The 13,238-nt window shown below is 49.1% G+C and overlaps 1 protein-coding gene across 2 annotated transcripts in view; it reads right to left on the bottom strand.

Moving 5' to 3' along the window:
- PLEKHA7 (pleckstrin homology domain containing A7) overlaps positions 1-13,238 on the bottom strand; it is a 211,164-nt gene that overhangs the window by 16,879 nt on the left and 181,047 nt on the right. For both annotated transcript variants that reach the window (XM_027115291.1, XM_027115292.1), the window contains exons 14-19: positions 8,544-8,612; positions 8,288-8,368; positions 7,209-7,358; positions 6,542-6,643; positions 1,423-1,531; positions 1,028-1,254 (exon numbers count right to left, since the gene is read on the bottom strand). In XM_027115291.1, coding sequence (XP_026971092.1) covers positions 1,028-1,254; positions 1,423-1,531; positions 6,542-6,643; positions 7,209-7,358; positions 8,288-8,368; positions 8,544-8,612 — 738 coding nt within the window. The remainder of the gene's footprint in view (positions 1-1,027; positions 1,255-1,422; positions 1,532-6,541; positions 6,644-7,208; positions 7,359-8,287; positions 8,369-8,543; positions 8,613-13,238) is intronic.

Here is a 13,238-nt window from a genome sequence, read left to right as displayed (position 1 = left end):
CTCTAGACCATGGCTGGAAGCAGGTGAACGGTGAAGACCAGGTATGGGAACTCGTGTGAACTGTGCACTGATCTTGTCAGATGTCCTAAGCATACACGGTGCCCAGGCAAAGCTCCTTCAAGCCCTTGTTGGCGAAAACCTAGAGGTCTCCATTCCAAGGTCCCCTCTGCTATAGCTTCCCTGTCACTTGGACCAGCCCCCTCATGTTTTCCAGCCAAGGCTGGCCTGCCCTGGAAACATGAGCTATCACAGTACTGGACCACATCTTTTATTTCCTTAGCGTCTTCTGTGCTCCCAGACTCAGCCAAAGGCATGGCCCCTCTCTATGCCAGGTAAGCCAAGGTGTTGGCCCAGGCAACCACACAGGCCACATACCTAACCTGAGGACCAGGGCTGCATGTCCAGTTACATGTCAGATGGCACAAAGAATGGGCAGGAGATGTGGATTGGATCCACTAACTAATATGGAGACCTCGTGCAAATTTTAACACCTTGGGCCTCAGTTCTCTTATCTGTGGGATGGAGATGCTGACCTTCCTGTCTATACTCCGGGAGGTTACTGTGAAGATCACATGTATCCTCACCACCCAGCACGATCCTCAGCTGCAGGTGGAGATAAGGATACTCTTCTGCTAAGATGAGCTCACTGCCCAAACCGCAGGTTTGCACGGAGCCCTGCATGGGGCAGCCACACACTTCTCTGCACGATGCAGATCACAAATGCTACCCTACTCAGTGCAGTCACTGCCTCTTGCTAGGCTTCAGTTTTCCCAGCTGCAAAATGGGAGAGTGGGCTAGATCGCCTCTAAGGGCCCTTCCAGTTCTGGGAGACTAAGCACAACGGCAGGAGTCCCTACCTCTCCTTAACTGCTCATGGCTCAGGAACCCCTCAGGACTCTGGCTGGTCTGTCTCCCCAAGCTTCCCTAAAAGCTTCTCTCCCAAGAGAAGAGGACCTGAGGACAGAGAAGGACAATCGTCTGCCAGAGAGGAAACGACAGCGCCCAGCTCCTGGTCATCAATACTCACAACTTTGGGCTTCGTCTTGGTTGGTGACTGAAGGGGAGACATCACCTTCCTCAGCTGGGGCAGGTGAGGTCGGTACGGCACGTAGGTTTGCAGCTGGGGGAAGAGTCGAACCTCCAGAGGGGTCCGCATGGGGCTGGTGGGAGGGCTGGGCAGCAGGGACGGCTTGCTCTCAGAAGAGGAGATTGAAGGCACAGGCGGGTAAGGAAACAAAGGCACTGTTTTCCTCTCTGAGGGGTGTGGAGAGAAGCAAAGGGTGCGATGAAACAAAGACCCTCTTCCTCAGAGGACAAGGGGAGTGACTTAGGCCACGAAGGCCCGACCTCCCCAGGGGCCATCCCCCAGGCTCCAGGCGCTGGCCTCCACCACCCCCACCCCCAGGAAGATGGCCCGCTCACCCGGATTTTTGACCGATTCCACCAGGATTCTGAAGTTCTCTTTATTTGCACTCAGGCCTGCAGTGACATCTTCGATCCTCCAGAGATCCTTCTGTATCTGCGATTTCTCCTGAGGAAGAGGAGGCAGTGGGTTCACTTCCTTCTTAGCTCCTCACCAGAAGTTTCTTCTTAGGACTTCTGCTGTCATTCAGACAGAGCCCCTCACCCTGGGGGGCAGTATACCCTTTGGAAACCCCACCAGGTCTACAGCCAAGCCCGCTTCATGGCTTCCTGGGCAAGTGCAGACGTGAAAGACGCCCAAGGTCCAGGGGAGAAGTTTCAGAGAAGCTCTCACAGTCTACCTTTCCTGTTTCCACCTCACTTAAAAATAGACTCCCTTAAATACTGTATGATTCCACTTATATGAGGTTATCTAAAGTAGCCAAATTCAGAGACAGAAAAATAGAAGAGTGGTTGCCAGAGGCTGGGACAAGGGGGAACAGGGATTGTTTTGTTAATGGGTACAGAGCTCCACTTTGGGCTGGGGGGAGGGGGGAATGCAGATTGTTGTTTAATGTGTACAGAGTTGCAGTTTTTCAAGATGAAAAACATTTCTGGAGATTGGCTGTACAACAATGTGAATCCACTTAACAGGACCAAACTGTACACTTAAAAATGGTTAGGTAAGTTTTTATGCTACATATATCTTACAATTTAAAAAAAGACTGTCTTAGGCAACCACGGCGGAAGGGAAGAGAAGGCAAGGACTAGAGGTTACACCATCCCTAGAACATAAAGGGCATCTTTTTGAAGACAGAGCTGAATCTTGGGATGTGGGATTTAGTATAAGGGGCAGTGGATATTATTTGGCAGTAAAAAGGAATGAAGTACTATGTCTGCTACCACATGGATGAACCTTGGAAACATGATGCTAAGTGAAAGAAGCCGGACACAAAGTGCCACATCCTGTATGGTTTCATTCATAGGAACCGTCCAGAATAGATTAAGTCCATAAAGACAGGAAGTAGATTAGTCCTTGGCTAGAGCAGGGGTAGAAAGTTGGGGTGGGGGTGGGGAGTGACTGTAAATGGGTACCGGGTTGCTTTGGGGGCTTGATGGAAATGTTACACAACTGACTGTGGGGATGGTTACCCGACTCTGTGAATGTGCTAAAAAAAAAAAAAAAAAAAAAAAAAAAAAATCAGTGAATTACATACTTTAAAATAGTGAATTTTATGGTATGTGAATTACATGATAAAGCTGTTATTTTTTTTTAAAAGTACGATGGGAAAAGAGGCAGGCTATACAACCATGCGCAAACTCTGAGAAGCTACACCCAAACCACCAGGGAAGAGGCCCTAGAAAGAGGTGAGCAGGGTCTGCTGTGATTAAAGGGTCGTGGGCACCTTTTAATCGAGTTGTGTAAACATCAGATATGGTATTCTTTTTTAAAAAATTATCATGGTCCCACCCCATGGACTTAAAAAGGAAGGCTCCACACCCCTATCTCCTTTCCAGGTACATCGCTGGCCTCAACTGGAAGACTTCTCACGTGTGTGATATTTATGGACCACTGCTCCTGGATACATCCCCACAGGGCTGGGCAGTGAACAGGTTCTCAGTACATGTATGCTGAATAAATAAAGGACCAATCACATAAAATTCCCTGATCAAATACTATCTAACAGGCATAACAACAGACGTCTGAAGCCTCCCTCCTAAGGGGAGCTCACACTCTCATACTCTCTCCACCCTTCCAACGCCAGTGCACATCCTCAGGGCTGATAAGCAAATAACAGGCTTAATGCTCAGCTCCCCACTAAAGAACGAGTGTCCTAAAACAGACATGTTACTGAGCTAACAGGATTATCTCTAGAGCTGAGGTCCCCAAGCAGAGTGTTTGGGAACAGGTGAAGAAGGAGCATGGGGTTAAGATCATCTCTCCCTCTCTCTCTCTTTCCTCCCCTGGCAGTCTACCTGGCGTACTTCTACCTGTCAGTTCACAATCCTGCCCCCATTTTGCCTGTCACCTCAACGTGTAAGAGAAGAGCAGAGAGAAGCAAAGGCCAGAGAACTTCAATCCAAGGACGATGGAATTTCAGAACTTAACGACAAGGTGAAGGAAGCTTTTGGGGAACACGAGAGTGGGGTTTCATACCTGTATCCTCACATCACACCGAGCAGGAAGGCTCCAATGTACTACATTCAGCAAAGGCTTGAACTCACTGTCCAGACGTAGGGACACCTACACGTAGCCTCACCTCTCACTGACTCTCAGGGTTACCTGGAAGTTCTCTTACCCTCTGGTTTCCCTGCTTGGGTGGCCATGAGGATCTTCATAAATAAAGCTACTCATCTTTACTCAAAAGGCTATGGGTTTTCTCACAGCCAACCCTGGCTAAAGAGGGGTGAGTTTCCAAGCCCCACTGCTGAGAATTTGCATATGGGGCTGCAAGCCTATCTCCAGCGTCAATGATTTATTCAGGACTCTAACAGCTTGCCTGGCCTAGAATTACACCAAAGCAGTTAGCACAGAGCCGGCTCAAAGAAAGGCTTTGTGAGCTTCCCGGGTCATTGTGGCACTCAGGGAAAGCATGAGCAATGCCACTAGGCTAGGTGGAAATCAAGCTGCAGGGACCAGGCTTCAGACTGGCCTATCTCCTAGTGACTTACAGGGCTAAGTTCTCTAGAAGGTCCGTGACAAGACCTATACACGGCACCCATTTGTTTTCTGGAGGGAAAAAAAGATCCTGGGCCTGCTGTATGTTACATTACCACGAAGTAAGGCACAGTAGAAATACAAATAGCCAATAATCATAAAAAAAGATGTTTAACCTACTAGTAATTAAATGAATGCAAATAAAAACATGATGTCCTTTTTCAGCACGCAGACTGGCAAAAACTAAGAAGACCGATAACATCAAGTGTTGGCAAGGATGTGGGTAAACAGGTTCAGTACTCTCATGCACTATGGGTGGGAGGGCAAATGAGTGCAGCCTTTTAGAGGGTGATTTGGCGGTATCTGCCAACATTTAATATGTACACTCAAGTCAACCCAACAAGTCCACTCCTAGGAGCCTATCTTAGATAAATGCTCATAAACAAGCTCTAAAGGCAGTTACACAGATGCTCACTGTGATACCATTTATAAAAGCAAAACACTGCAAATAATTTAAATGCCCATCAGAAGAGGAATGGCTAAATAAAGTATGGGATATCCACACACTATGAAACCTGTAGCATCAAGACCAACAATGTCTAATACAATTTCTGAGATTATGTAAATCTTCCATAATCTGTGCTGTCCAATACAGAAAGCCGCTAGCCACATGAAATAATTCTGGTGTGGCTAAGGAATATATTTTTAATTTAGTTAATTTTAATTAATTTATGTTTAAATTTAAATAGCTACCATACAGGGCAGCATAAACTTGGGGGTATCTTTCTTGGAAAGATTTCCATTTCATACAGTTATGACAAGAAAAGCAAGTTACCAAACAATGTGTAAGTATGATTCCTGTTTAAGTAAGCCCAACTCCCTCCCCCCAATAAATTATATGATACTATGTACGTGCATACGTTTGGAAATGCACAGAAAATGGTCTGGAAGGCAACACTGCAAACCGATGGCACTGATTACATGCTGGGAAGGTGAGGGACTGGGCAGAGAAGGGAAGGAGGGAGGAGGGGCTTTTGTGTCCTGTTTTAGTTTTGCTTCTCATTGTTTGGACTTTCCAGGGAGATGCATTTATGTGTTTTCTGTATAATTAAAGAAACATAAGGAATGAAAAGCTAAAAAAAAAATTATGGCTGAAATTAATGTGGATGGTTGAAGTCCAAGAAGATAAGTCTAATGAGACCGAACAGTTCAAGGAACTAGTAACTAGAAACAATTGTTTAAAGGACTTTGCCAACAATATTCACCTATTTATTTTCAAGCCACTATGCTAAATACTGGGGATACAAAAAGAAGAGGAAAATGTTAGCTCAAATGAAGGGAAATTATGGGAAAAACCCAACAGCCACAGGAGACAGACAAGTTCTGCGTGACCTCACAGGCCAACCCTGAACTACAGGCAAGAGTCTCCTCCACATACGCCTAGCCCAGGCTCTCTGGGACCAGCTCTAGAGCGCTGAGTGGAGGTGAGTGGAAGCATAGCAGGGCCTGGGAAAAGCCTCCTAGTCCACAAACCTAAACCTCCTCCTGAATTCCTTCAGTTTTCTGGGGTGATGCTGATGTGAAGAGAGTCAACACATTCATTAAGTCACTTGAATGAAGAGGCTTGGCTAGAATTAGCAAGCCTGGCCCCCAGACTGGCCCAACAGGCTGCCTTGTACACAAGAACCCTCAGTTAACGCTTGCTGAATTCAAATAAATAGAATTTATGTCAGGGTCCTGAAAGAAGAGATACAGATCTGAAGTTAGGTTCAAAAGCAGGCTATTTTCCATTTTCAAAACTTTGAGTGTGGGGGAGAAGCCTGGTTGGGTACCCAATGGGGGAACACTGGCAGCTGGAGGACCCAACCTGGAAGAAGGAAAACCACACAGGGCCTTTCTTCCTCTCAGCTTTGGAGGCAGAGGTAGCTATCAACGGGGCAGCCTGGTTTTAGGGCAGAGAAGGCAGGGCTCTAAGGCTGCCTTTCCTGAGTGAGGCAGGGGCCACAGCAATGGGTATCACCCCACCTGGCCTGAATTCACACTACTGATCAGGTGAAGGCTTGATAACATCTATCCTCAGGAGTCCGGGAGGGAAGGAGGCGGGGCTTCCTGCTGCTAAGTGAGTAGCTAGGAACCCAAGGCAGGGCCAAGAACCAGGAACACAGATCACCCTCAAGTATCTGCAAGGTTAGGTCACTACTGTCTCCCCTTGGGGCTGTTTCCCCAAATGATCAGTAGTAAAACCCTTAGAAAAATGCCCAGGAGCTTGTCTTTGAGAGCAAAGAGGCAGGGGGAGCTGAGGCGAGGCTTCTCACGACAGCCTGGCTGGGGCAAGGGTTCCCCAAGGGAGCGCTTGGGGTGGTGAGCAGGCTGAGTCCAGGTACAAAAAGAGAAGGCCCCTGGGTAGGGCTAACATCCCCCACAGGTGAAGACTCCAAGAAGAAATCAGAGCTCAGAAGGGATGAAGAACCCTTGGGTCACCTGGAAAAAAAAGGCTCTTCTGTGTCGCTCCTGCAGGGTCTGCTTCAGCTGCTCCACATCTCTCTCTAACTTCAGGTATTCATTCCAGGCATTTTCCATCTCCTGTTGGCCAAGGAAATGCTTCTGATTCTTCGTTATGCCACGCCCACCCCTCAGAAGGCCCCATGAGCACCTGTGCTCCTGACCACTGCTGACCCGACAGGGGAAGAGGGAAGGGGAGCCTGGTGGGTCTCAGGCAGGCCTGGGGAGACAGACAGGCCACCTGCACCATCCCCTCTCCCACCCTTGGGGATGCTTTGGTTCCCAGCTCTGGCAGAAAGGGCCTGTACCACATCAGATAGACAAATAAAAGAGTAGAAATTCTGACGTCTCAGAGTTAACTGTACACAGATCAGGGGAACAGTCTTGCAGGCTGCTCTCAAACATCTGACCCCTTGGGTGTCGCTGTAGCCACCCAGGAGTCACTGGCAGAAAGCACCTTAAGGCACCAGTAGAGACAAGATAAGCTACTGTTAGGAGGCAGCCTGGAGGCGTTCTCCTATGCCAAGACTCTCGCCCCCAGCCACCAACTCCACTACAGCTTGGGAGGTGAGAAAAGCAGCCCCCTGGCCAGCCCATGCTGGGGAGGGCAGGGGAGCGTCTGCCACCCTCCACACCCTCTACGCACAGTGGACTCTCTGGAGAGCTCTGCCCGGATGTGGACAAGGTCCTCCTGCAGCAGCCTCTGCTGGTAGGCAATCTTCTCCAGGTGCTGGGGCTGGTCTCGGTACTGCTCCATCTGTCTGTGCAACACCTCCAGCATGGATTCCAGCTGATCCTGCACCAGACAGACCGGGGCCAAAGAGCAAGAGAATGGCAGAACATTCCCAGGAGGCCGTCCCCTCCAACCCCGCCACGCCACGCCAGGAACTAAGCAAACCTGCTGGATCTAACCGAGGCTGAAGGGGCCAGGGGCCAGCACCCAGCTAGGGGCCTGAGAGTCAAGGCCTCTGATTCCAGCTCTGACTCTGCCCGTTGGGTGGCCTCCTGGGACAAATCCCGCAACAGCCCTGTGCCTGTTTCCTCATCCATAAACTGGGCATTAGGCCGTCCACTCCTTAGGGGATAAACTATGAGGCTAAATCAAAGAACAGATGGAAAACTCTCTAAGCACTTGAATAAAAAGGCCATGTTATTTATAAACCTTGAGCGTCACAAATATAATGCCTTGTTAAAATGCGGAAAAGAAAAAATTCACACGAAGTGTCTAAGAGACCAAACATCAGTGGCTACCAGCCTATTCCTCCCCTCCCAACCAGACTCGCTTCCCCTATGGCCCAGATCCTTAGAGGAAAGGAGCTTTAGGAAGTGAGAGCCTCTGCCCTGCTACGACTCTGGCCACTTTCTCCAAGGCAGCCCCCGCTTCCCTGGGGTTCAGGGGCCTGGGGTCATCACTGCAAGCCAGTGGAGCCGTACTCTCCCAGGCTCACCTCACAGGGCTTCCAGGGAGAGGTGGGGGTGGCCCAGAGCAGAATTAAGGTCAGGGAGGTAGTACTTGGAATAAGTAGGCTGAGGTTTCCCTATAAGGTTTCCTCTGGGTTCAGACAGAAACCCCACAAGAAATACCCTTTCAATTCAAAGACGTTGTTCTGGATAAACAGACATCTGTTGTCCAGTACTAACATGAGAGTCCAGTCTATACTGAGGAAACACAGGATGACAAAACCCCTGCCACCCAGCCCAAGACTACACAAAACTGATACATACTTTGTTCTCCTTGAGGGCTCGTATCTTGTCTTCCAAGTCCTGGAGGATCCTGTCTTGTTCACAGAAGACGCTCAGTTTAACCTGTGAACAAGAACAGGTTGGAGAGGGCCTGGGATGATGAGAAAAGGCCATGGCCTTGGAGCATGATCCAAAAGCCTTGGGCTACAGAGCCATCCAAACCCTGCCCGAAGCTGCCCACCCTGGGTCTGGAGGCAGCAGGCAGGTGAGGGGTCAGCCTGTTACTCTGCTCACTCACGTCAATGTCACTCTCGGCAATCTTCACTGGCCTCAGACTTCGGTCCTTGAGAAGATCCCGGCCTGTCATCTGGGAGGTGAACAATTTAAAGGAGGTTTAACCACGGGGTTCGGAATCAGAAGTCAAAAAGGAAAGTTACCCCTACAACGGACAGGTGTGGAAGTCTCGTCAGTGGCAGGTAGGGTCACGGCATGGAAAGGGCAAAAACTTGGGCAATACCTGCTTTATTTTTATGCTTATTTCATTTCAGGGAAAAAAGAAAACCTTTTTGAGATCTTTTAGTAGTACTTGTAAATTTCTCAAACTGAAGAAAACACAGACTTTCAAGTTACAGTATCATCAACCGTAAAGGCTTAAATTTGCCCCAAGTGAGTTCAGTATGAATCTTGGAAGATTCGCCACTGATAAGAGAGTTTTGCTACTAAACCTGGGGTCAAACGTAATTAACAGAAGTCCACGACCCCGCCCAGGGCCATAGGATGGGTGGACCAAGAAGAACTAGCAAATCCCTTGGGCATTGTTGAGCCTTACTTCAAGGAAGTCTGAACAGCCCACCTCCCCATGACTAAGATCAGCCTTCCTCACTCTTCTCCTATTTGGGAAAAGGATCTGGCCAAGAGAAGAAACCTGGACTGTTCCTGGCTGAGGTTTTCAACTGATCCCTGAATAGCTGTACTTGCAATACAAGTTACAAGCTACCCTGTCCTCTCAAGAAAGGAAACCACAAAGCAGTGGACAAAAATCACCCAAACTTAGAAGCCAGTGGAATTTCACAACATTTGCCATCTTTCCCTAGACCCAGCGTGGGCGACACGTTGCCCATCTCTCACTGACACCTATGAAGTTAAACACTAACTCTTTTAGTCCGTGTTTTCATTTCCTCCAAATCTCCTCCTTCGTCAAAAACTGTGCAGGGGCAGGGGAACCATTTTCACAGATGCACCCCCAGGGCCAAACCATGGTCAGGGATGGCCAGGTCAAACGTGCCCCTTGTAGGGGAGGCCGTCTGGCTGAACTCCATTTTGCAGATCTGACCAGAGAAATGGAGGATGGAGCTAGCTATAGCAGAGCTAGCTATGCAGAGGGTCCCAGTACGGAGGGACACACAGCTGCTGGAGAAATGGCCCTCACTTTCTCCCTACTCCGTTAAGTTTGTGAGTGTGAATCAGAAGCAGAGATATATTAGCAAACATTCCCCTCAAAACTCAAGCCGACCACGTGTCCAAATCTAAAGGTCAAGGGAGAAGCCCTCTCCACGCCCTGAGCGGAAGGCTGAGCCTGGGCTGCAGACCCGCCCCCACTCATTCCCCTGCTCCCTTTGGCGGCACAGTAGAGGATAGGGACCACTGTCTCCTTTATCTTGGTAAAGTCAGCCCCGAACGGAAGGCCTGGCACACTGGAATGCACTCGGCAAATTGATTATTGCCTCACAGGTAGGTGAAAGGGAAATACATGTAGGTCAGTCCTAGAAAAAGTAGAACTCCAGCCAAATTCTGCTCTTCAAACTGGCAAATTTTGCGTACATACAACCATACACACAGTCACAGAACACACTGACCGCAGCAACAATCCACAAAAAATGCTGGCTCCTGCAAGGGTCGGGGGCGCAGTGTGGGAAGCGAGGAAGGGGAAGTAATCCCGGTGAACCACCAACAACCAGGCAGGTGTTGAATTTCCCAGGCAGGACTTGGGACCCTAGTCTTCGCTCTGTGTCACAGTCCTTTGCCAACGTGAGGCGCCGTAAGCTTGTCTACTCTCCAAGGGGCTGACCCTTGCCTCGCTTCCTAGGAAGCAATCATTTTCAAATTGAGATAATTCTTTGGGGACTTCTCCTTTTAGCAAAACTCTTCCCTTTATGTCACTGGAGCTTCTTCCAGATGATATGTTTCTGATACTGAAATAGCAAGGCAGAGAGTCTAACTGAGCGATGCCTCATTTATCCAGCACCATCAGGCGAGGAACGAGGTATTTCTGCGCAAAAAGGGCACTTTCAGAAAGCTGTCTTTTAAACGTTTTGATGGAAAGCTTTCTAAAAGTATGTCCTTTACTACCTTCACAGAACACTGAATATAAATTCAACCTTTTGGGGGATGAATCAGAGTCATTACAAAAATCAGTAATATAGACTCTCTTAGAAGTTCGGGATCAGGACTATTTGCCTCTCTAGCTAAATGCTCCCAAATGTCCGCGCTTTCATTCCCATCTCAGATTGACTTACGATGCTTCTTCTCTCTCTCAGGATATGAGCGCTCCCTCTTTCCTAAGAAGTAACTTTGTCTTTGTCCCCTTTTAATGTGCTGCTTTTAAGGTGCTATGAATTAGGGGTTCAAATGATTGAGTCTATGAGGATTAGAAACTCAGCAGAAGGGACACACTTGCTGCTCTTCCCTGTCTCCCTCCCTCCATCTGGGTTTGGTACCCAGCAAGGGACATCCTCCCACCCCTTGTGTCTGCCACTATCATGGGCCTTAGTAGATGATCTGTTGTCTCCCCTCACTTGACAATAACCTAATTAGGAGGGACTGTGGGGACTGTGATGTATTTTCTCTGTACCGTCAAAGCCCAGCCCAGGGCCCGGTGTGAGAAGCGTTTGCTTAGTGAGTCTGTGAATGTGACAAAACGAGGTGAGCTGGCTGTGCTCAGGGCCTGAGACCTCTTTCTGTGGAGTAAAGGTCACAGGGTTTAGAGCAGGGGCTTCGTGACAGTGTTTACACAACTCACAGGCCCTGAATTTAGCTTTGTTCCGGAGAGCTGAGGCTTCTAAGACACAGCCACAAACAGTATATTCCACCTCATTTTCCTTTTAAAATTGCACATTTGTGATAGCAATGTTTAAATCCATTCAAAACATCAACTATGGGTCCCTAGCAGCTCTGTCACCAGAAAAAGTGAAAGTTAGTGGGCACTCATCCATCTGAGAGAGTCTCCACGTCGGAAAGCAATTAAAGGCCTCCCAGGCACCTTACTCCCCTCCAGCACATCCCAAGACACCTATATGCAGGGCTCAAGATGACTGGACACAGCTCCCGCTTTCCAACCTGCAGCCTCCCTTGGAATGCTGTAAAAGCTGGCCACGTTTCAGGCACTACCTCTGCATCTCTCAAAGGGTGGATGGTGGGGAGGTGGGCGTTTTGTTCTAGTCCAGCTCCAGAACGTTTTCAAACATCAACACCCTGCCCTGAAGAAGAGCCACCCTGATCCCTGGGCCACGGTGGAATCTTGGGACACCCCAGCTCCTCCAAGGTGACCAGGAACTGCTGCTCCCTCCCAAGGAACCCAGGCTCTAGGGCAGCCCTCACCATGAAGGCAGACGAGCGAGGATGGGGACACAACACAAGCTGGTGGCAAGCTAGGCAAGCCCCACCACCCCCCCGCCCCCAATGGCAGCGCAAAAGATGGAGTCACAAAACGCTACGGATGAGAGGCTCAGCCTCGTGCACCAGCCAAAACGCTGAGGGAGCTTCAAGAGACAGAAAATAAACCGAAATGACTCGCGGGAAGCTTGGAGGCGGTCAGGAGAGCCCCTGGTGAAGCAAGTGATGGAGTCGGCACTGAGCCAGAAGCAATGGAATGGCCCCGCCTGGAGGTACAGATCAGATCATCTTACGCTTCTCCTGGGCCGACAGCCCTGTGCTGACTTCTTCAGCACTTTGTAAAGCACGTTGATCAAAGGTTCATTATTTTTTATCTGTTCCAAACAAAAAGGCAAATACAACAAATCGTAACAGGTAAGACATCAAATGACATTTGAAGGAGCCAGAATTTGGGGAACTGGCGAGGGGGAACCTTAAGGAGGATGTGCGTTGCGCAGTTCAAATGAGTGTGTCTCAGTCTGGTTATGCGGCTTCCCAGCCGGTGGACCTTTCCAGACTTCAGTTCCCTCATCCGTAAATGGGGGATCATAAGCGCTGCCTGAAGGATCTTCGTGAGAGTGCTGATTTCAGTGCCCATGTCTTTCCTGGTTCTGCCACAGAAGGCAAGAGGGGACTGCTTCTTCCCCTGTCCTCCCACCATCACATACTGTAAGATACTGAATCTGTAGTTTAGAGTGGAGCCATGCATTAGTCTCAGCCCCACCCACCTTTGGTCCCTCAGACCCTCGCCTCCACACCTAAACCACTATGTCTTACCCATGATGCCAAATGCTTCCAGCTCCTTTGAGAAGGAACCGTCCCCACCCACTAAGACCCTGGATCTCAACCCTGCCTCCACCACTGAGATCACCCAGGAGCTTTAAAAGACTGATGCCTGAGTCCCACTCCAAGAAAACTTGGATGTAATTGGCCTGGGGTGGGGCCTAGGCACTGGGATTCTTAAAAGCCCTCCTGGGTGAGTCTGATGTGCAGCCAGGAGTGGGAATCACTCCACTGAAAAATGGTTCTCACACTTGAGCATGCTTCAGAATCATCTGGAGGGCTGTGATATACACACTTGCTGGGCCCAACCTCCAAAGGTTCTCACTAGGCAGCTCTGGGGTGGGAGCCAAGACTGCTCATTTCTAACAGAGCCCCAGAAATTGCTGACACTGTTCATCTGGGATCACGCTTTGAGAACCACTCCTTTTAAACCATGTTTCTCAGCCATACCTACACATTAGCACACCTAGGGAGTGTCTTTCTTTCTTAAAGAGTAATACCTGAGTATTACCAATTAAATCAGAGTCTGTAAGGGGTAAGACTCAAGCATCCATTTTCA

Source organism: Aethalodelphis obliquidens, unplaced genomic scaffold, assembly GCF_003676395.1.
Source record: "Aethalodelphis obliquidens isolate GAN/ISIS:26980383/991018 unplaced genomic scaffold, ASM367639v1 scaffold14, whole genome shotgun sequence".
NCBI lineage: Eukaryota > Metazoa > Chordata > Mammalia > Artiodactyla > Delphinidae > Aethalodelphis > Aethalodelphis obliquidens.
The sequence above is the reverse complement of the archived record's forward strand: the minus strand, read 5'-3'. Positions and strand labels throughout refer to the sequence as shown.